This window comes from Muntiacus reevesi, chromosome 1 (genome assembly GCF_963930625.1).
Source record: "Muntiacus reevesi chromosome 1, mMunRee1.1, whole genome shotgun sequence".
Lineage (NCBI taxonomy): Eukaryota > Metazoa > Chordata > Mammalia > Artiodactyla > Cervidae > Muntiacus > Muntiacus reevesi.
This window is the reverse complement of record NC_089249.1, coordinates 237996194-238020557: the sequence shown is the minus strand read 5'-3', so window position 1 is coordinate 238020557 and position 24364 is coordinate 237996194. Positions and strand designations below refer to the sequence as shown.

The window sequence follows — 24364 nt, the reverse complement described above, 5'->3', positions numbered from 1 at the left end:
AGTTGTTAAAGTGGCAAAAGAAACAAAAGTCTTTCCACAAGTTGGTTTCTGAGCCAGAAATTGAGCACTGTTCGAGGGTCTGTGGAGGGGCTCTGGAGTTTGATTCTCAGGGTTAGATCCTTGTTTAAACAGAGTTTATTACCTGGTCTTTATTGCCTACCCTCCAAAGCCTTATTTTTCCCATTTGCAAATGGATATGATAATAATACTGTTCTCTTAGTGCTGTTGTGATGATTAAATGAAATTATGAGTGTCAAGCCCCTAGTGCATGCTAAGGTCTCAATAAATCATAAGTAACAATTACAGTCCATGCTGTTATTAAAGACAAAACAGCAGAGAGCTACACATAAAGCTTTAGAAATGAGGAATGCAAACATGGACAAGTTTTTTTAAAAGACCCCTGGGTTTCTTTATTTGCAAAATGAGCTAAGAACTTTCATGGCTGGGGATTTCTTGAGGATTAAATGAGAGGATGTGTACTTAAAATTTGTATCCCAACACCTGGCCCAGGGTCAGCCCCTGGTGAGTGGCAGTTCTTATTATGGAAATTGGATAAGATCAATTAGTGGAAGCTGGGCTCTGGCCAGAGGTTCAACATTCATCCAGGCAGGGCAGGGATCTGGAAAACCCCAGTAGGGGTTGGTAGGAGGAAGTCTGGGAATGCAGGTGTACTGAAGTCATCTCACCACAGACTCATGACTGATATCCACAGGATATCAGAAGGAAGAAAGAAACAAGTATTCAGACACAGAGATTGAATTTTGGGGGCAGAAAAAAATGAAAAACGGAGATACTATGGCAGGGCCTGGGCATAGCTGGCCAGGAATTCATGAGACTTGGGATCAAGATTGATTTCATAGTCTTCCACCAGCTGTTCTCCTTACTTCTTTGATTTGGGAGCTGAGCCACACCTAGAACCTGAAGGTGTTGACTAGAGGAATTGACATGCTGGGACATTCCAGGACAAGCTAGTGACTCATCTCGTGGGTGATATAGCGTAGCCACTGGTAGATATAAATACATGGGGTGGTGAGTGGTGGTAGGAAAGAACCAAGAAAGCTGGAGACCACTTCCCAACTTTAGACCATAAAGTGCTTGTCTTATACTGGAGTCATGAATCAGGTATAAGTCTTGGTGGAAGCAGTGATCTTTGGAAAATCCATGCACATAGAGTGTTGATAGAGTTATGTGAGCATCTGGGTCTCTCTAAGTCCTGTCTTCCCCTTTGGAGTAATATTTGAGGAATTCTGACCTCCTCTCTTTCACAGTCATAGTGAGCTCAGAGAGAAAATTTCTAAGATCAAAATACCTTCTTGTGAGTTCATTTCTCTGTGATAACCCACATCTTGCTCCCTGGGGGTTTGGAGAAGATAACCATATCCCAAGAATCTCCCAGGATGAGATGTAGGGTCCTGTCTTCATTAATTGTTACAGTGGGAGTAGGGGAGCACTGGAGGCCAGGCCTGTAGAACCTGTTATCCCTGCTGGCATTTAAGGGGTGCAGAGTGGATGAGAAAAGGTCAGGGCCTCCTGTAGTGAAGGAGGCATGTGGTTACCAGGCCACGGAGGTTGGTGACCACCTCAGCATTGCGTGCAGCTTCTCGGCTCACAGCACAGTCTCAGGAGCAAGTCTGACATTCTGCTTCTTGACGGAGAGTGGCCACTGCCCATCCTTAATGTCAGTAAATGTCATATCAGAAGCAGGGCATTAGAGAACTAGAGTTCTTCTCAGGACTTACAAGGACCAAATGTCTGACAGTTTCTCTGAAGGCTAATAGCCGCCTTGTTGTCAAGATGAATCAGGGCCTTATTAGTCACAAACAATACTTATTTCCATCACTGTGCACAAGGGGGCCTGGGGCCTGGGTTGCCTATCATGAGAGGGAACCATGTTTGATAAGGACCTCCTAACTATTTACAGATTTAGTTGGTAATGGTCAGTATTCCTAGAAGGATTTCCACGGTTTGGTGTTTCCCAAACTTCAGTGCACAGTAGTATAATCTGGGTGTGTCTTAGAAATTCAGATTCCTGGCTTGCTACTGTGATGATTTTGATTCAGTCAGTCTGAGAGATCTCTGAGAGTCTGTTTTTAATAAGCTCCCAGGTAATGTTGGTACAGGTGAGTCATGAGTCACACTATGAAGAATATGGGTATTGTGGGATGGGTCCTGGGCTGAGAGTCAGGAGAATGGAGTTCTGGCCTTTGATTGTCCCCCAGTGCAGTGTACAGTCTTGTGCAAGTCACTTCCCATCTCTGGGCCTGTTTTCCCTATGAAATAAGGAGAGAGTCTCAACCCAAGTTGCACAATAGAGTCACAATAGTAGCTGATGAGGAGCTTTGACAAAATGCTGCTACTTGAGCTAGAGTGTACCAGTCTAGCATGGTATGTCAACACATTGGGGTGATGACTTTGCCTGTGGATGCATGTTTAAAGAGTTTCTAGATGATTCTAGTTACTGCTGAAGTTGGTGATGCCCAATTTTCCTTCTTGTTCTGAAATTCTGAACATGTACAACACTGTATTACCTATGCCTTGTTTCTTCATTAATCCCTGACGTGAGGGGAAGAGTTTTCTACATGAACAATTTCCAAATAACTGAAGAGTAGTCTGTTAAACATCAAGACTTTCCTCCTTCTTTGATTTTTCTTATTATACAAACATCAAAATCTTTCTAACGATTTACAGTTACCACTATGGTCATTCTTTTGTTCATTTACTCAATAATTATGCATTTATCATCCACTGTGTTAAGTTCTTATGAAAAATGTTATAGTGTCATGGAAAGATGGTTGGATCATGGGCCAGTAATCATAAAAATGATAACTAGCATTTAACGTTTATCAAGTGCCTACTCTATGGTAGGTACTGTTCTAAACACTCTATCTCATTTAATTCTCATAACCATCCTCTGAGGCAGGTACAATTATATCCCCATTTTGCAGATGGGGAAGCCAAGGCACAGAGAGATTCTATACTTTCTCAAGATCTCACAGTTGGTTTAGGCAGATCCAGATCACAGCTGGTTTGGAATGAGGTCACAGTTGGTTTAGATAGATCCAGATCACAGCTGGTTTAGGTAGATCTCCCTGTGTGATCTGAAATAATGTTGTCCACCCACCAGAGCTTTAGTGTCCTCCTGTGCTGAATGACTCTGGGTCTCTTTGAGCCCTCATACCTTATGAGTCCATGTTCATCCCCAGGTCCCTCAGGAGGTCCCTCATCTGCATCAAGGAGAGCCTGCGTATCTTCACTGACCTGGGGGAGAGAGACAAGGCTGCTGAGGCCTGGCTTGGGGCTGGGCGACTCCACTACCTCATGCAGGAAGATGAACTGGTGGAGTTGTACCTGCAGGTAGGTCTCCAGCAGAGCTTATCTGCTGGCCTGGACCATGGGAGTGGGGGCAGCTGTACCCTCCAAAGTGGTGAGCTAGAACTAGGGAGAGGTGATGTTCTTGTCAAGCTCTTAGGGAGACAGTCAACTCTGGGTTGCTCCCTGGACTAAAGGTGGAAACCAGGGCAGTCTGATAGGCTGAAAACAAGCAGCTGTGGGCCAGTCCCTGAGTTCCATATGCATGTGTGAGCTCTCAACATGATGGAGACTTGCTCATCTGTCTTGGCAGTTCTATCCATCTTTCTAAAGCTCAACACACAGCTTGACTTCAGGGAGGTAAGGAAGGTTGATGTTTGCAGTGTATTAACATTATTATTTTCTTATGATTTTTTTTTGTTTGTACACCTTTAACATCTGTAGTATATCATAGTATAGATTAAGTACCTCCGCTTTAAAGGAAGATGGACCTGGAATCAAATCACAGGGCCATTGATTATGAACTGTGTGACTTATCTGAGCTCTCTGAGCCTCAGTTTCTTCATGAGGGGATCTGTCTTTAGTAAATATTAAGTATAACATTTGCATAGTAAACACATGTACTTAAACATTTACTAAGTACATGGGAATTAGTAAATGCTTAATAAATGGTATTTCATCATCATCATTATCACTGTCTGCACAATACTGACATTATGATGGTAGATAAGAAGATGTACTCTATCAAAAATATGCCTTTTAATCTTCACTTCCTTCCCATTTTTCATTTTCTTCCCCTTTACCCAACTCCCTTACTCTATTACTTATACTCACACAAATTTGCTTCCACTGAGTCTTAATAATGATTGTATAACATGTTTGAAGTCTTACTTTGCATGGGATACTTTGTTAAACACTTCATATGCACGATGTTGTTTCATCCTCATTACAAATGTGGCAGGAGTTTCTATTGAAATTTACATTTTACAGACAGTACTCAGTGAGGCTGAGTTACTTGCCTAAAGTGATACAGCTAGTAAGTGGTTAAAACTGCTCTCCAGCAGTATGACTTAAAAAGTTTTTTCGTTCAGACTCTATTCTCTAGCCTTGGGATTTTAGAGGTGGAAGAATTATCAGAGAACAGACAATTCGGTCTTGTCTTTCTCTCTCCAGGAGACAAGGGCCCAGAGGGGGCTATTGGGGTTGTTCATTGCTTGGTAGTAGAACTCCTGACTCCAGGATTTCATCTCACTGCCTCTATTTTTGTGTATCTGTATATGCAATAAAAATAACGGAGGGACCTTGGCCCTGTAATTCACAGACCAGAATTGGTCCCAGACACCCCTAACCCTAGACTGCCACCTGACTTGATGTTCCACAGTCTTCCCATTGAGGTAAATCATTCTCTACCTAAGGATCTTTGAGATACAGTAGTTGTGCTGCAGGTGTGGTACATGCTTCTCTTCTATGTCTTCATCACATTTTGTTTAGGTGCAAAATTAAATAGCTTGTTCGAGATAAAGAGATCATAGGGGCCAGGAGAAGGGTAATGGGATCAAAGACACTAGCATTTGTTTGCCACTGACTATTGATGTAAACTTGAAAACTCCTTATTCTGAGCCTGTTTCTCCATCTGGAAACTACATGTTGGATGAAATCACTTTTTCCAAACTTCAATCATTTATACATCAGGTTTATAGTTTTGCCATATCCACTACCTCTGTGCCATTATTTATTTATTTTTCTTTGACTCAACGTCATATCAGCTTAACTTTTTACATTAAACAGTGCTATCTAAAATCAGAGATTTTGATGTATTATTTTTTTAATTTTTAAAATTTTTAATTGGAGGATAATCGCTTTACAATATTGTGTTGGTTTCTGCTGTACAACAATGTGAATCAGCTGTAATACATATATCCCCTCCCTCTTAAGCCTCCCTCCAACCATGTTCCCCATTCCACCCATCTAGGTTGTTACGCAACACTGAGCTGAGCTGCCTGTGTTGTACAAATTTCCCTCTAGCTATCTATTGATGTATTATTAATATTCTTTCTCTGAACACATTAAAATAAATATTCAACTATTACAAGATGTTTGTGCTGCTGAAAACCATTTCTAGGGCTGTCAAAGTAAACTCATCATCTCATCAAATGATCTCATCTCCATGTCATCAAAGGGGAAATGCAGAACTAGGGAATTCTGAAGGCTTCTTACCAGCCTTTTGAGTACGGAAGACAATTTAAGGTTCCGGGGACTTAACAGAGGGTTAAGCTAGATGGTCAGGATGTCCTTCTTGCTAAGCCTGTGGACATTTCGATGTGCTTCTCTCCGCCTTTGACAGCAGTCTCTCTCCCACCCAGACAGCCATCCAGAAAGCGCTGAAGTCAGAGGAGCCCTCCTTGGCTCTGAAGCTCTATGAGGAAGCGGGTGATGTGTTCTTCAATGGGACTCGCCACAGGCATCGTGCGGTGGAGTATTACCGAGTGAGTCATGGGCTACATAGTCAGCAGTATCTCCAGCCAGGCTGTGGCACAAATGTAGGCAGGTTCACTGGACTTTGGCTTGAGGCCCCATTCCCCTCTCTTGATGGTGTTTCTTTGTCTGCCCACAAGCTCTCCCTCTCTTAAGTCCAGCAGGCTCTCAAAGAAGGAGCTGATAAACTCTATCACTTTTGGGCTTGATAAATAAAGTATTCTTCCTGAGAGAACATACCATATTAATTACAACTTTTAGGTGCACGGTACTTTACAGTTTGTAGCACATCTTTGTTGACCAGAATGTTTCTATATACATGGCATGGTGGGAGATGATTGGTCTATGGATCAACACTTTTGCTTTACTATGTTTTATTACGTATTAAAATATACGTAATTTTAAAATAATTTTTAAAATTAAAAATGTATAATACCAGTTCATCAAACTCATGATTTCACAGATGTTATTGCAAAGAATGAGGCAAGAAAATAAAAGACAGTTAATTTAAGAAATAATATTAATTAAATAAATGTCCATATGTTAAGTAGATATGTAAAAAACCATAATTGCTCATTACAGACTGAAGTTTGGGAAACTTTGTTATCTTATTTGATCCTAAAATTTCACTTATTCCAATACTTACTCATTTGCTTGTTCAATTGTTTATTCAGTCATCAAACATTCATCAAACCAGCAATATGTGCCAGGCACTGTGCTAGGAGTGAATGAAAGACATGTCTCTGATTTTTGAGGTTCTCCTGGTCATATACATTTTATAGATGAGAAACCTGAGACTCAGAGAGATGAAGTGACCTGCCCAACATTCATAATAAAAATAATAGAAATGACTATTTCCTGGGGATTCTCAGACACTATGCACATACTCCATGTATGTACTTCGTAGATTAGCACTGTGGGTGTGAAGGGAGTGCATAACTGGAAGGTGAGTAACTTCCCATGTGGCCTTGAGGAAAGTTGTCTTTTCTTTCCTGCTCTCAGTTTCAGGGTAGCCTGATGACCCTTTAGTTCCTCCACCTCTGAGGGCTTGGGAGAGCAACCAAGAGCAAGGATCAGGAGAGAGAGCTGAGAAAAGCCATGCATGGGAAGTGCCATCTCCCCCTGGGCTTCAATCATTGCCATCCCTCAGTCCCTGGCAGTAAGATATAATATAACCTCCTAGAATATGGTATATGTTAATGATTCTCGGCTAGACTAAGTTTCCTTGTGCCTCTGTTCTCAGACTGGGGCTGTTCCCTTAGCAAGGAGGATGAAGGCAGTGAGAACCGAGCTCCGGATTTTCAACAAGCTGGCAGAGCTGCAGATCAGCCTGGAAGGCTATGAGAAGGCTTTGGAATTTGCTACCTTGGCAGCCAGACTCAGCACAGTTGCAGGTAGGTGGTCCTAATTGTCTGGGGTACTGAATGGGAGGGGGTGATACTCCCTGAGGGACAACAAAGATGTAAGAGCATACCCTTGGAGTATGACTCCATAGGTTCAAACTTTAGGTCAAAGTGTCAAGGAGCCCCCAGGTAAGCAAGTTACCTAATTTAATATCTATAAGCCTCAAGTTTGTCATTGGCAAATCAGGATTAAAAATGACATCCATAGCATGCAGTTGTTATGAAGACCAATGATAATCTAGTTGAAACCCACAGCACAGTGCTTGGTATATAATAAGTCCTTGATAAGTGTTACTTGTGCACACTATTATAGTTAGTATCGTTGGTATTATTCTGAGTCCAGGGTAAATGGTATTTTATCCTATGCACATTTGGTATCCTATCCTATCCTATGCACTAATGGCCTTTTACAAAAGCACTGTGCCTTAACTTTTTAATTAGTTGATTATTAGTCAGGTGCATATTTTCATATGGTATTGAAATGTAAATGAAAGTCAGATTCCCATTAACCTAACTCACTCAGTAGCTGAAATAGCTTGCATTTACAACAAAAGCTAATGGGAAACAATGTAAGTCACTAAAACAGGAAAAAAATGCAGAATATAAAAAGATAAACTCATCTCAAATATTGGTGCTTGAGGAAAAGCAGGTTTTATTAAAGGATGCCTGATTAGATGTAAGGGCAAATGGAGTCTTCTGTGATGATTCTAGAAGGGACTTCTGGGCATTCTCAAGGGCATGAGATGTGGATGGTACTGGACTTTATTGTGTTTAATTGCACTTCAGAGCTCTCTCTTCTTTTCCTAGCTCTTCCTTTACTGCAGAAAATCTTATTTGTGCAACTGTCTGCTGGTCTTAGGAAGAACTTGAGGGCCCAGGCAGCTCCCTCTGGAGCATTTTTATCCTTCCTTGGATGGAAGCTGAAAGGAGGATATATTCACCCTTTCATGCGATTCCGCATTACTGGATATTTCCGTATCAGAGAGCTGGATTCTTCTCTTTTAGCTTTGGCTTTTGGCTTTTTGAAGCTTAAAAGTGATGTTTTTAGATTACATCAAACAGCCACCTTGTAAATATTCCAAAAATACAGTTGGAAGCCTTTGTTCTGTTTTAAAGTCTGTTTTGTGTTAAAGGAGTTAGTTATTGAAACAATAAATCCACCAAAGGCAAAACCAGTCATAGACCCATTAGACCCCAAGATTCTAAAGCATAAGTTAAAAGTGAAAGGGTCTCTAACTTGTACAGAATGAATGAGTTAACTAATGATGCAAGGTGTTGGCTATAGGATATCTCTCTCAGTCTTCCAATTTCTAGAAGATCAGCGGCAGGAGCTGGTGGCCTTCCACCGTCTGGCCACTGTGTACTATTCTCTGCACATGTATGAGATGGCTGAGGACTGCTACCTGAAGACTCTCTCCCTCTGTCCACCCTGGCTACAGACCCCCAAGGAGGCCTTATACTATGCCAAGGTGTATTATCGTCTGGGCCAACTCACCTTCTACCAGCTGAAGGTAAGAAGCAGGCTTGCGAGGCTGTCTGAGAGCTGCTGTCCACTTATATTCTTCCCTGACCCTGAGCCTTCAGGGTAAAGTAGAGAGGGGTAAACTGGGGAGTGTTGTCTCATAGGGTGGGGAGTGGCTCCTCTGGGAACACAATGACAGTCTCCACTTAGCCCCCCTTGGAGACCTCAAAGAGTCTCCCATCTCTGCTGAGGAGACATGTTCCTCTCTTTCCTTGCCCTGCTGGGATTTCTGGGCCCATTTCATTTATCAGATACTATGGGTACATGTTCTAGTACCTGTGAGCTCCTCCAGGGCCTGTGAAAATATATGAGACCTAAACAATACACGAGACCCCCAAACAAAAGCTTCAAATAAGCTTCAAAATTAAAATTAATTCCTAACTGTATGTCTGAAAAATGTTATAGATGAACTAGTCAGTTGCAACTCACTTCTTAAGAAGTTTTGTAAATTATATTTTAGATGAAATCTAGGTACATGTTGGCATGTTTGAGATAATAACATGCAGGGTCTTAGATTGTAAGCATGCCTAGGTCCTGAGAAGATCTTAGCCCTGATCTCGTGTTTGCTCTTCTGGAGTTGAATCCAGAACTTCTTATTTTTCCAGTGACTTCTATTAATAGAACTATGTGTGTGGTCTATAATTCTCAGTTGCATTCTGGCCGTCGAACTTTGTCCCTAGACATTGGCTTCCCTTACCAGATGTCTCTCTCTGCTTCAGCAGAATTCTTACTCTTTTCACACAGAAACAGTGGCTTCTGTTTGCAGACCATTAGGGCAGCTCTGCTGTCTTTTTCTTATTTGCTAGAGTGTTTCTGGTCTGAATTTACTATTGCCTTATGAGGGTTAATGAGAACCAGACATGTGTTTTTGAGTCTCACCGGAAGAACCATATTTTCTGCATCCCAACCATGTAGGGAGGGACGATGGGGTAGTGAAGAACTCCCCTCAGCGATCTTGCCTTTGATCCACAGCTCCCAGGAAGTAGGACAAAGTGTGTATGATTTGATTTCATCAACCAAGGACTCTAGGCATTGCAAGGGAAAGAGCTCAACTCAAACTAGCTTAAGCAAATAAGGAGATTTATTGGCTCAAGGAACTGGGAAATTCAGGTATAAGTTTAATTTCAGGTAGTGCTGGAAGCTGGTAGCCAGAAGCCATCATGGATCTGAGAGAGAGGTGGGGACCTCTCTCTGTATTTCTTGGCTTAGAATGTTTCTACTGCTCTCTGTTACTTGGCCTTTTCTCCTCCTATTATTCGCAGCTTCAAGCCCCCATCTAAAAGGGTGAGGGACCATTTTCTCTCTTAGGTCACACTTGAAAAGTCCCAGGGAGTGACTTGGGACAAGTCAGCTTGAGTCATATTCTTATACCTAAAGCTCTGTGCCCAGGGTGATGCTGCTTCATGATTGTCTGTGTCTGGGTAAGACGCCATCCCTGTGCCTGGGGAGGAGGGCCTCCGGGGTTAGCAACGTCACAGAGCTGACGTGGACTTGGTGAGGGAACTCCCCCAAGGAACCAGGAGAAAGAGGTGGGAAAGGATGTCAAACAGGCAAAAGCTAGTTTTCTTAGATTTCCTGGCATTGCCTCCAAGCCTATCCTGGAAATGTCTGCTAATGCTGTCTCTTTTCTGCCCCCATGCTGGGGGTTAGGATGCCCACGATGCCACCGAGTACTTCTGGCTGGCCCTGGCGGCTGCGGTCCTGCTTGGTGACGAGGAGCTGCAGGACGTCATTAGGACCAGGCTGGACAACATCTGCCAGAGCCCCCTGTGGCACAGCTGTCCCTCTGGGCGCTCCTCAGAGAGGGCACGCTGGCTGAGTGGTGGGGGCCTGTTCCTCTGAGGACAGCTGTCCCATCTCCAACCAGTTGCCATGATCAGAAGCTACCTCTCTTCTTAGCCTCTTAGACACTAATCTGGGGAGTTCAAGCCATGACCTGGCCCATCATCTCATCTCAGAGTGGGAAGAGCACAGTCCAGAGGGAGAGGGCTCATCTCAGTCACACAAGGAATGGATGGTGGACCAGAGATTAGGGTCCTGACTTTGTGTCTAGAGCCTTTCCAGTAGACTGTGGCCCTTCCACACATGCAGCCCCTGAAATGTACTTTCTAGACACACAGTTCTAGAGAAAATGAGAATTTTTTCCCTAGAAAAGCTGTCCCCTTCTGTCAGTGAAGACATCAGGCACTGCACTGGAGAGAAGGCAAGCAGATTGGACTTTGTTCCCTTTACTTACTTTTCTCAGGGAAAGACCCCTCCCCTTGCCAGCAGTGAAACTAGTCATTTCTTTCTTTTCTTTCTTCAGCCAGTCGAGGTGCTACTCCTCCTGTCACGAGGACTGGCGGGTGAGAATTCACCATGCTCTTAGTGCAAAAGACAGCCTCAGAATGGCCAGGTGGAGTGCACAGAGGGTGAGGTCTGATGTGGATGCACCATCTCCATCCTTCCCTGAGGCTCTGCTCCCCCACAACCTCCCTAAAACCCAAGGGAAGCCTCTCCAGGGTCATGGCTTAAAAATTGAGCACTAAGAACATTGTGACATAAATTACATGTAAACAGTGTGTATTATTAAATATTGCTCATTTATGTTTATCACACATTTGTCTCCTTAATAATAAGGAAGATGAGATGAGGGACTTGAAGGATGGGTTAAATTCCAAGGGGTCATATTGACCCCAGGGTTGCTCATGTACAAAGCATCTCTATTATCTATCAATGCATAACACATCTAGTGACTTGGAACATTGATTATTTCATAGCTCCTGTGAGAAGGCAGGAATCCAAACTTGACTTTTCTGGGTCCTCTGGCTCAGAGTAGCTCATAGGGCTTCCATCAAGGCATCAACTACACCCGTAGTCTTCTTCTCAGGCTCAGCTAGGGAAGGATATGTTTCCAAACGCACTCACATTGCTATTAGTAGGAGTTAGTGCCTTGCTTGCTGTTGGCCAGAGGCTACCCACAGGTTCTTGCCTTGTGGGCCTTGCCATTGGGCAGCTCATAGCATGGCAGCCTCTTCATCAACAAGCATGTGAGAAGAATAAGAGCAAGGGTGAGAGTGAGTAGTCACTATCTTCTCATAGCTAGTCTCAGAGGTGGCATCCAACTAGTTTTGCATATTTTGTTCATTATATGTGAATCACTATGTCCAGCCCACACAAAAGGGAAGGATTTACCAAGGATATGGATTCCAGAAGGTGGGGAGTCAGCTGGGGTACCACAGTGTCTTGAGTTCTTTGATGACAGTATCAGGAATTCTAAGGCAGTGAGCTCCAAGTATGACCCACTGACTGGACAAGCAACATCAGTGTCACCCGTGAGATCGTATGAAATGTGAATTTCAGGGCTCTACCTAAGACATCTGAAGCACAGTCTCTGGGGCCAACGAGCCCTGGCTTTACCCTGTTTTCAAGGTGATTCTAATGCACACTAAAGATTGAGAAGCAATGCTCTGGAACCATGGTTCTTGGAGAATGTGAAAAGAAGGTACCTGAGAAACTTGCAGAAAATGAAATTTATGGTTCTTACTCCAATAATTTTGATTCAGTAGGTCTGGGAGATACCCCAGGAACATGGATTTTTAATGAGCATCTGAAATACTCCAGATGTTGGTGGTTCACTATTGTTCTGAAATGTGGAAACATGCAAGATGTAGCTACAGGTCTCACCATCTGATCACAGACAGCTTAGATTTACTGTAAGATGCTCTGCCCTTTCTTTCTAGCTTCTTGGGGCTACTGGATGATTGGTGGTGTGGAGGGGAAGGATAGAGGTGGTGAGTTGTGTCAGCAGTGCATCTTCTAGTCAGGAATATTATGCACATATTGGTACATCTTATTTTCTCTTAGGAGCTTGATTGGTTGTTAAAATGATCTCTACTCTAGAGTATTCTTCTTCAGGAAGGAAATGAAGTGACCTAGTCCACTACCATGTAAGACAGATGTGGTTTTGCCCCCACCACAAACCATAAAATCCCCCAAGGGAGGGATGTTGAAGTTGAGTCTAACCTCCCATACAGAAGCCTTTCAACAACATTCCTGGGAAGCACATGCATTCCAGAATGGTTACGAATCTTGTATTTGAAGAAGACTTGGTTGGCTCTGGGATCCAAGCCATGAACCATTCCCCACTTGTCTCAGGTTACAGACCCTCTCCTTTTTCCCCTTTTCCCCACTGACCTATTACTCTCCTCTGGCCAGATGCCAATTCCTGTCCCTTTGATAGTGTAGTTCTAATAACTGGTATTGGCTGGTGGGTAGAGAGTACTGAGGGTCATTACTGCACTTCCCCTGCTTCTTCAGTTGTGTCCAACTCTTTGCAACCCCATGGGTTGTAGCCATCCCCACCCCCGCTCAGGTTCATCTGTCCATGGGATTATCCAGGCTAGAATACTGGAGTGGGTTGCACTTCCTTCTCCAGGTGATCTTCCTGACCTAGAGGTCAAACTCGGGTCTCCCGTATTGCAGGCAGACTCTTTACTATCTGAGCCACCACGGAATCCCATTTACTTAATGTGGTTTAATATCGTATTTTAACATTGCATTAAGATTTTTATTCTCCCCATCATCTACATCTTATCATTGGCTCACACTGAATTTATCATTTGCAGTCTCTGCTCATATGAGTTTCTGTTTGGCCAAGTATTTTTCAGTATATCTGTATACATAAATACATACACACATGGGCTTCTCAGGTGGCTCAATGGTAAAGAATCTGCCTGCAATGCATGGGACATGAGTTCAGCCCCTGGGTTGGGAAGATCCCCTGGAGAAGAAAATGGCAACCCCCTCTAGTATTCTTGCCAAGGAAATCCCATGGATGGAGAAACCTGGTGGATTACAGTCCGTGGGTTTGCAAAAGAATCGGACATGATTTAGCGACTAAACAGCAACAACATTCCCCACCCCCCACCCCCCGCCAACATACATATATTTAAGTGAAGAGCATTATAGCCACCCACCCATTTTACACTTCACTGAGAAATTTGGTTAGACTTTCTGATTTTGCATACTTTTAAAAATTGAATTATAGTTGACTTACAATGTTGTGTTAATTTCTGCTGTACAGGAAAGTGATTCAGTTATATACACACACACAAATATATATTCTTTTAAAAATTCCTTTCCATTATGATTTATCACAGGATATTGAACATACTGTGCTATTCCCTGTGCTGCACAGTAGGACCTTGCTGTTTATTCATTCTATATGTAATGGTTTGCGTCTCCTAACCCCAAACTCTCAACCCGTTCCTCCCCTGACCCCCTTCCTCTTGGTGAGCCCAAGTCTGTTCTCTATGTCTGTGAGTCTGTTTTTGTTTCCTAGATAGGTTCATTTCTGTCATGTATTAGATTCAACATATAAGTGATATCATATGGTATCTGTCTTTCTGACTTACTTCACCTAGTGTGATAAGTATGATTTACTTCACTTAGTATAATAAGTATGATCATCTCCAGGTCCATCCATGTTGCTACAAATGGCGTTATTTCATTTGTGCTTTTTTATGGCTGAGTAGTATTCTGTTGTGTATATGTACCACATCTTTTTTTCCATTCCTCTGTTGATGGACATTTGTTTCCTAGTTTTGGTTACTGTGAATAGTGGTGCTATGTTTGTATGGGTGCATTTACCTTTTTAACTTGTGCTTTTGCCTGGGTATATGCTCAAGAATGGGGTTGCTGAATCATATGGCAACTCTATTTTTAGTTTTTTGAGGAACCTCCATACTGTTTTCCAAGGTGGCTGCAGCAACTTACATTCCTACCAATAGTGTAGAAGGGTTCCCTTTTCTCCACACCATACCCACTATTTGTTATTTGTAGACATTTTAATGATGGCCATTCTGACTGATATGAGGTGGTACCTCATTGTAGTTTTGATTTGCATTTCTCTCATAATTCGCAATGATGGGCATCTTTTTATGTGCCTATTGGTCATCTGTCTGTCTTCTTTGGAAAAATATCTGCTTAGATTTTCTGCCCATTTTTCACCTGGGTTGTTTGTTTTTTATGTTGTTGAGTTGTATGAGCTGTTTGTATATTTTGGAAATTGAGCTCTTGTTAGTCACAGCATTTGCAAATATTTTCTCCCAGTCTACAGGTTGTCTTTGTTTTATTTATGGTTTCCTTTGCTGTACGAAAGGTTGCCAATTTGATTAGGTCCCATTTGCTTATATTTGTTTTTATTTCTTTGGGAGATGGACCTGAGAAAACATTGGTATGATTTATGTCAGAGAATGTTTTGCCTGTATTTTCTTCTAGGAGTTTTATGGTATCACGTCTTACATATAAGTGTTTAAATCATTTTGAGTTTATTTTTGTGTGTGGTGTGAGAGTATGTTCTAACTTCACTGATTTCTGTGAGGCTGTCCAACTTTCCCAGCACCACTTACTGAAGAAACTATTTTTTCTACCGTATATTCTTGCCTCCTTTGTCAAAGATTAATTGACCATAGGTGTGTGGTTTTATTTCTGGGCTCTCTATTCTGTTCCATTGATCCATATGTCTGTTTCTGTGCCAATGCCACTGTTTCAATTACTGTAGATCTGAAGTATTGTCTGAAGACTGTGAGGGTTATGCCTCCTGCTTTTGTTCTTTTTCCCCAGGATTGCTTTGGCAATTCTGTCTTTTATGGTTCCATATAAATTTTAGGATTGTTTGTTCTAGTTCTGTGAAAAATGTCACGGGCAATTTGATAAGAATCTCATGAAATCTGTAGGTTGCTTTGGATAGTATGACCATTTAACAATATTAATTCTTCCAATCCAAGAGCATGGAATATCTTTCTATTTCTTTGTGATTCTGTGTACTTTTGTTCACCTGTAAATCTGATAAATTTACCTTTAACCAGGTCAATTATAAAAATGTTTGGCACATTTCCAAAGACGAGGATAAGGCTATTTTTCTTAAATGAGAAGAAACATTGCACTATATCATTGCATTGACTACACTGTATATGCAAATTACTCTGCTAAGATAGTCTTTAAAAGTGTCTGAAAATTCCATTTTAAAAATGTTGGTGAACTATTACCCCTAGAATCATGTTCATGCACTTTTTCATGATCCATAGAAAGTGAGTAAAGTGGTGTTTGGGTCTGGTTTCTATTTATGCAGGTATTATTATTCGTAGGTAGTAGCTAAAGATGAATCAATTACCTGCTTTATCCTAATCCTCCCCCAAAACTTAGTGACATGCCTGGCTCCTGGCTCGGGGCTCCTTGCATCTAATCTAAATAAAGAACAAGGAGGAAATTACAACATTGTGGAAAACCCATGACACATTTTCTCAGCTTTCAGGTACATTACTTCCCTATTCAATCATGCTAATGCTTTGAAATCTAATATTGCCTTTATTCTTTTCTTGTTTACTTTGCCATCATCTTAAGATGTCTTTATAATATGTCTGTCTGTGTTTGCTTGTAATTTGTAAATAAAACGTAATTCTTTTGACAAGTTTATCTGGAGAAAGAACTAGGAGTGCAGAGTTTCAGAAATGAAGAAACAGTTCACTGGGGGTTGGGTAGACTTGGATTTTGATCTTGAATTTGACATTAAATTGCAATGTGACCTTGGGCATGTCACTTAATTTCTATACACTTTGAATCTCTGATCTCTAATAGAAAAAGTATGATGCTTCAGGTTCCTTTTCAGCAATGTTATTTCTATGCGATATGAACAGGAAGAGAGATGTATCTGGGAGATGAACTCCTATATTTTTATGGCCCAGTTTTTTCTCTTCTTCCCAGGTGTCGCAATGGTAAAGAATCCACCTGCCAATGCAGGAGACACAAAAGACGTAGGCTTGATTCCTAGGTCAGAAAGATCCCCTGAAGTAGGAAATGGCAATCCACTCCAGTATTCTTGCCTGGAAGATTCTATGGACAGAGGAGCCTGGCAGGCTATAGCCCATGGGGTCGCAAAGAGTTGGAGACCACTGAGCACCCACATACACAAACTGAAAAACAGAAAAGTAATTTTCTCCCTTCCACACAGGTAGTTGTGGCCAAGAGCAGTACCCTGGATCCAAGGACTTAGCTCCACAAGTGATTACTTCAGGGCTATGTTCACAGTTAAATGCACGTGTGCATATGTGCATGTTTGTGTTCATATGTGCTCATGCATATGCACAGGTGCGTTTACCACCATACGTGCCCCCTTAAAAACCACTTACCAGTTTTTTTCTAAATTGACTGACTTCTTTACTCATGTAAACTAATTTTATAAAGGATGACTGGTCTGTGCAGAAGAGAAACTTCTGTATTGCTTTCTATAAACAGAATTTCATAAATAAAAATAAATACGGTGAAAACAGTGTACCAAATTCAAGTTAGATCTTGTTGCTTATGGCAAGTGCTGAGCCTAGGCTTGATCTAGCATTATTTGAAAATAAAGAGATTAACAAATGGCAGGGAGTGTTGAAGACAAACTAACACAGTTCTCCTTGCAATCAGGAAAACAGCAAGCAGTGGGAACAACTGGCCTCCTTACTCTGGGAGTCAATGCTATTTAATGTCATGCCTGAGTGCATGCTTCCCACTTCAGTTGTATAAGAGGAAAGGGGCATATATATATATATGATCCAGGATAGACAGCACTGTGATGGGAGCTAATTACTGGGTGCAATGAGAACTCAGGGGATAGGACTTAGCCCAGGCATAGGAATGAGAGCATCAGGGAGTGGTCCCCAGAGGAATCTAAACTGAATCCGGAGAAAGAGAGAGATTTCTATTTAATTCTAACTGATGCCTGGGGGGTTGACCGACAGGGTATGTGTCAAGAAAGGTCCAGAGGGTGCAGAGGGCTTGTTTTCTGAGTACAGCAGTGAGTTGAGCAAAGCTGGAGCAAAGTCAAGGAGGTAGGGAGGGGAAGTGAGAGACGACTCTGGAAACGGGAGCTGGAGACAGATCCTGAGGTGAGGGTGAGCCACAAAAAAGTTCTAAGCAGGAGAGACAGCATGGTCAGATTTGTGCTTTGGAAAGATGAATCTGGAAGCAGCATGAGAATGGATTACAAGGCAGCAGGAGGGAAAGCAGGAAACCCATTAGCTGGATATTGCAACAACGGCACTTCAGCTTTTATTTGGATTTCACCAGTTTCCCCCCCTTAAGTCCTTTTTGTGATCCAGGATATCACGTTTCATTTAAGTTGTCATGTTTCCCTAGTCATCTCTGATCTGTGATAGTTTCTCAGTCTTTCCTTGTTTTTCATGATCTTGACTTCCTTTCCTTTTGATAGATGCTGCCATTGATATGTGTGGATGAGGAGATGGGAGGAATTCAAGGGGATAAAGAATTCAAAATTTCAAAATTTTGAAAAAATTCAAAAATTCAAGGGGATAAACCCTGCACTCACTAAGTTCTTAGTTGGGGGCAAGGAAGTCAGGGATACTTGGATTAGAATCTCTCTTACTAGCTGTGTGACCTTCAGCAAATTAATTTCTCTGAACCCAAAGTTGTAAGAATTATATAAGACAGCACATGTAAAAAGTACCAAGCACACTCAATGCCTGACACATAGTGTAGACACTAGATGAAATGATACACTTATTTACATTCTTTATTTTATAGATGATGAAATGACTGAGGCACATCTGTCTTGGTGGCAGGCTTTTACCTGAGGAAGAAAGAAGTCTGATCCCAGACTTAAAACAAATGAGGCTATTTTTAAAGCAAATTAATAGTTTATGTTCTTAAAAAATGCCGATTATGACCCAGCCATTAGTTTATTTATTTTAAAGTTAAGATTAAACTCTTTTTTCATACTGAGTTTTATTTGCCAATCTACAATTCAGTCAGTTTTTTCTGTTTTTGGTGTAAGCTCTGAAGTTCTGAAGTGCAGCCAGACTTAGCGCAGTGGCTAGGAAAGCTGGTCCTGCACTCAAGGGGGTCTGGGTCTTAAGCTGGCTGAGTGACTGGGCAAGTTACTCTACATTCTTTAGCCTCAGTTTTAGTGGCTTCAAGTTTTACTTGAGACCTCAAGTGTGGATGACTAGGTATGAGCCTTCAATTCATAGTAGCTCTCATACTGAAGCAGGACTAGATAGATTCTTAGTAAGTGTATCTGGTTTTCTGGGCTTTAATGTCTTAAGACAGGGGTGTGTATTAGGGGTGCTGTTCTCTTAGGGTCTTTACCTCTTGGTGCAGGCTTACCTCTGTGGTGGGACAGCATATCTTTCCAAGTCTATGCCCCTCTGGTCTTCCCACCCTAGTGAGTTACTTTAGAATTCAGGAGCATTAGAGGTTGGAGGCTGCTGGCAGTCCCAGCTCTGAGAACACGCAGTCCGTTCACCTTCCTCTGAGGAGTGTCGTCTCCCCAGAGAAGCAGAGACATGCCCTTAAGCAGGGCAGGCTCTGCCAGGCTGTGATGTATGACAGGGCAGAGGTGAGACCTAGGATAACTCAGTTATGGTGCTGCTCAGCTTAGTTTCTGGGAGAGACTGGGAGGCAGGTGGAAGGGAGGGACACTGTGCTTTCAAAATTATTTTAAAGGTGAGAACTCTGGCTCCCACTTCTAGTGCTGCCTTGGACTCATTGCTCAGGGTGTCAGGATAGCTCAAGGGATGTATTCCCCCCAGGCAAGCTTCGAAACAAGGTTCTGGTAGGATGGATGAGGTCATGGTCTAGGAGAAGCAAGGCCTCTACCATTTTACGGTTGTTCTTCTCCATGAGAAATAAAGAATTCCAGCAGAGGGCAGTAATGTCTCTCTTAAATTGTATCTCATTACCAGAGTGTGTTTGGGAGTTCTGGATCAGCCTACAGCAATGCCTTTCAAAACTCATTTTTTTTTTTTTTAAAAACCATGACACACAACAAGAAATGCATTTACATTGTATCTCAGTATGCATATGCACAAACATACATATAATATTTGACAAAACATCATTTAGTGCTTACAATATGAAATGTACTTTAATATAGTCTATTCCATTCATTTTAAAGAACATTCTATTCTAATTAAAAATATTCAGATTATGACCTCCTAAATTGATTTCTAGACTTACTAACCTACCATTTGAAAAGCACTGACCTTGAGGGCTCTGGCTTTTGTTCTTTCATATACATCATTTGCTGGGACAACTTTATAGAGACCAGAGAATGTGTACATTTCAAAATAAAGACAATGGTTGACACTGTGAATGAATATTATGTGCTATTCCCTATGTAAAACTTTTTAAGAACTATCTCATATAATTCAACAGCATTTTGAGGAAGATACTATTGTTGTTATCTCAGTTGAGGTTTAGAGAATGATATGTCTGAAGTTAGTATGTGGTTGAGGTGAGATTTGTCTCCCAGATACTGGAAGTAGAATGGAGAAACTATTATGTTATATTGTGCATCTAAGTCAGGTGACACATCTTTGGGACAGATACCATTACTAATATGATCATGAAGAGAAGCAAGGTTAAAACTTGTTTCAGCAGCCTGGAATGCTAAACTGAAATCAATATGGTGATTCTGGTGGGTCAAGCAATTGTGGTGGGTCTAGAAACAGGGTTGGAAAGAACTGATTTTCTATGGGATCTTGAGAAAATTTGGAGATTTTCACGGATTACAGTCTAGTAACTCAGTTGGTAAAGAATCCACCTGCAATGTGGGAGACCTAGCTTTGATCCCTGGGTTGGAAAGATCCCTTGGAAAAGGGAAAGGCTGCCCATTCCAGTATTCTGGCCTGGAGAATTCCATGGACTGTATAGTCTATGGGGTCGCAAAGAGTAGGACACGACTGAGCCACTTTCACTTTCACCCACTTTCAGTAGTTCAGAAGAAATGATAGAACATCTTTTCCAGATAGAAAATGAGAGGAGAAATAGAAAGCTTATAGTCACACAAGGGTGATACATCAGAACAAATTATAAATTCAATTTTAAAGATTCCAGGTGAGGAATGGGATGAATTTGCAGGAGACCCCAGAGTCAATAGTAGAAGACTGTGGATACCTGAGTAAGTAAAGCAGTAAGGTAGATGGAAGTTGTGGTACTTGAAAAGGCAGCGCAGAAAGGAGGTCACAGACGTGAGAGAGTTTACCTACTTTTGATAATGGAAAGCTGGTGGGGATGCCCTCATCTTCCAGATGTGTCTTATGAAACAAATAGCCAGAGTGAAGCCTATGTTCATGTTGAGATGCTTTAATTCATATGCATGAAGACTGTTAGGAACAGGGTTGTTGTTGTTTTTAACCGACTCACAATATTTAGGAACACATTTATTCTCTTAAACTTCTATTTTATATTTATTTGGGATCGCAGATTTTTGCCTATGCAAATTTTTACCTACTGCAAACTCTTTATCTATGGAAAGAATTTTAAGCAGGTGATCTCTTCTGCTTTTGATTCTAACATTTTAGATCTAGAATATGATTTTTAAATGTGATATATACGACTCAATTACTTTACCTTTCTTGCATGGGCCAAATATTATGTATGAAGGTGACATTTTTGTTTTTGAACTTTCTTGTAAATTAAGAGCTTTGATGTTTGTTCATCTGGGAGTATACTGGGCATCTGCTTCGTAGAGATGCTCATAGGAACACCTGTTATGTATGCACATTGCCCCAGACAGCAGTGACACTAGCCACATCTGCTTTCTTCCCCAGGGGAACTGCCAAGGGCCAGGCTGAAAGAACAGCTGCAAGGTAATCCCGACAACCAATTCCTTATTCATGAAACAAACAAAACAGATTTTTGTCTATCCTAGAACATGTAGCTTTGGGACTCTACTGAGCAGAGAAAAGGATAGCCAAACAGAGAGATGACATGGAGGATCTGCATTTTTGGTAGTTTTAAAGTTCTAAGGGATTATTCAGATTTATAACCTGGCCCTCTTCCAAGTGCCATGGTATTCCTTTCTTTTCTTCCCAGTTATATAAAGTCTGCGTCTTTCTTTGTTCTTGTATCTTTACATTAAGCTATCCCTCTTTCATGTGCTCATAGATCCCTGCACTTTTCCATTAGGGCATTTATCGCAGTTTATAGTTATACTGTCTGTGTGACTTTAAAAAAAATTCCTGTGCACCATCCAGACTGGAAGCTCCATGAGAGCAGGGACTTTGTTTCAGTCACTCACTTCTATATTCGCAGAGTCATTACCAGTGTCTGACATGTGTTAGAACCTCAATAAAGGTTCAGTGAATGGGTCAATAAAAAATTGAATGAAACTTTCGATTCAGGTTGTGGCCCCTTCTTATTAATTATGAGATGGAGAAAGTATTAAGACCATAATCTACCTGATTTGTGCTCATGAGAAACATAAGGAATTAGGAGATAAGACTGCTCACATTCATAGCAGGTGCTCAGTAAAAGTTTATTGAGAATAATAAACATAATTTTCATTTGTTTAGGATGTATCACTGTAGATGTGCTAGTCTCTTCCTGATTTTCAGCTCACTACCAGTTATGATCAGGGATGATCACAGTCTTTTGCTGAGTCCCTGCCCTGTACTAGGCATGGTGTTAAGTAATATACTTATGGTATTTGACTTGATCCTTCAAATGACCGTACAAAGAATGTGTTATTATTCCCACTTTCCAGATAAAAGAGTACAGGTTCAAAGAAGTTAAGACACTTGCAGAGATTCAAAAACAGTTCTATCTGATCTGAAAAGCAGTGCTTTCAATAACCATGCAATTCTGGTTTCACATTTTCTATTTAGATCTTAGGGTCCTAAAGAGAATGATTTCCCTTGTGAACGCTTGATGGTTCCCCTTTGTCTTAAGGAAGTGAATGACCAGGAAGCTCAGTTTATATAAGCATTAATTTACCAAGCATTGCAGGAAATCCCTTTAGTTCTGAAAGTTCTTTGGAAGTAAGGGCAGCAGGGAACAGGTGAAATTTTAGGATGTCTTGAAGCCTGAGTGGGCAGTGTTGTTTCAGACTTCCAAGGCTCCTTCCTAGGTGAATCATAAATTGGGGCTGTGGTGAGATGTAGGACAAAAGACCTGCCTTTGAGTATCTACTGGTCTTCTTGAGGGAGAATGGATTCATGTATGAGAAACTCGTGGAAGGAGAGTTTGAATTGGGGCTAGCTCCTGTGGGACAATGGAAACAGAGCCATCCATCTATCCATCCAACCGACCAACCAATCACTCAACCAACCAATATTCAACATCTTTTATGTGCTAGGCTCACATTCCAGTGAGCAAGGTAATCAAGGTCCATGACCTCAAGGAGTCTATGGACTCTTGGGTGGGCCAAGGTCCCAGATGTGAGGCCCCATTATATCACTGACTCCTCATAATGGTCTCACCCTACCCAGGAAGTAACTGCATAGTATAATTGTTCATATAGAACACATGAGGAAACAAGTTCAGAGAAGTTAAGTAAGAAATTAACTCTTTCCCAAAGTCCTTCAGGTGGAAAGTGGCAGAGTTAGGATACCATCTGAGCCTCATCCAGACTGCAGGTATTACATAAAAACTGAAGCTCGACATTTGCTAAATTTCATGGAATTTCAGCTGGATTGATCTTGTTTACCTGAACATCCTGCCCAAGGTGAATGGTGGTACCATTAAACAATTTCACTGCTTATCAGAGAAGCTTTTAAGCTCTTGGTAAAATGAGGGTGATAATAGTATTAATAATTCTTTGTGGGATTTTTGTGAGGAATAAGTGAGTTAATGTATGTAAAGTCTTTAGATTAGTGCCTGGCACATGTCATATAAGTAGTGGCTATGATTGCTGTGGTTCTATTGACAGGCATTTGAGAAGAGTATTTATGTGAAGAAAATAATGAATTTCAGCTTGGAACATGTGGAGCAAGCACTTAGAGTTTGCATCCAAATGGATGTGAAAACAGTTTAATGTCCATATTGTCCACTTGACATTATGCGCCATGGGGTCAGAGATTGCCGGGGTCAGAGATTGCCTGGGTCACCCTTGTACCTACAGCATGAGAACAGTGCCTGACTCACAAAAGGTACTCAATATTGATTTATTGGATAAATGATTGAATGACTATGTGATTGCATGGTAGGCATTATTTAGGATATAAGTTATACATGGGTAAAGTAATGAAATAACTAAGTATGGTCCCCCTCTCCCAAAAAGGACATCAGCAAATGAGAAACAGAGAGGAATGCGATTGAGTGTGGCCTTCCTACAGAGACTCCAAACAGTGTATTGCCTAAAGGAAAAAGTGGGGTCGTTCTCTTTCCAATTCTTGAGCGAGCTGTCCTTTCAGGGCCCTGAGATGTCCTGGGCCAGGGCTTCCCAGTGCCCCAGCGTTCTCTGCCAGCCAAACTATGTTGCCAATAGTCATGAAAGTAAAGAATCTTTCTTCCTGTCCTTTGACTTCAAACTGGGGTCGAAGGCCTTAGGCTGGTGTGAAAATAAATAAAGGCCCAGAGCAGACAAAGGCCATTCTGCAGCCAGCCGTCACTGTAAACACTGGCCTTCCTTTCCTCTAGTCTGAAGCTTCCAGTACTTCCCTGGGCCCATCATGACCTCAGTTGGCCTAGTGGCCTGGTGGCTGCAGCAGGTCCTGGTGGTCTCATGGTAAGAGATGGGAGGCTTCTGAGGGACGTCAGAGGTAAGTGACAACTCTGGAAATGTGTGTGTGAATGCATACTCAAGGTTATGATATGTTTTGCTTTTATGAAGGATGTACAACACTCAATTTACAAATAATAAAATGTAAATGCTAAGGTAAATTCCATA

The 24364-nt window shown here is 41.6% G+C and overlaps 1 protein-coding gene across 6 annotated transcripts in view; it reads left to right on the top strand.

Annotated features, from left to right (window-relative positions):
• Positions 1-21815, top strand: part of SH3TC2 (SH3 domain and tetratricopeptide repeats 2) — a 69288-nt gene extending 47473 nt beyond the window's left edge. For 3 of the 6 annotated variants that reach the window (XM_065918868.1, XM_065918865.1, XM_065918870.1), the window contains 5 exons: positions 3204-3354; positions 5673-5795; positions 7028-7178; positions 8487-8698; positions 10360-21815. In XM_065918868.1, the coding sequence (XP_065774940.1) occupies positions 3204-3354; positions 5673-5795; positions 7028-7178; positions 8487-8698; positions 10360-10551 (829 nt within the window). In that variant the 3' untranslated portion in view covers positions 10552-21815. The remainder of the gene's footprint in view (positions 1-3203; positions 3355-5672; positions 5796-7027; positions 7179-8486; positions 8699-10359) is intronic. The other 3 variants (XM_065918869.1, XM_065918866.1, XM_065918867.1) reach the window with 2 other exon arrangements.
• Positions 21816-24364: the final 2549 nt, after the last annotated feature.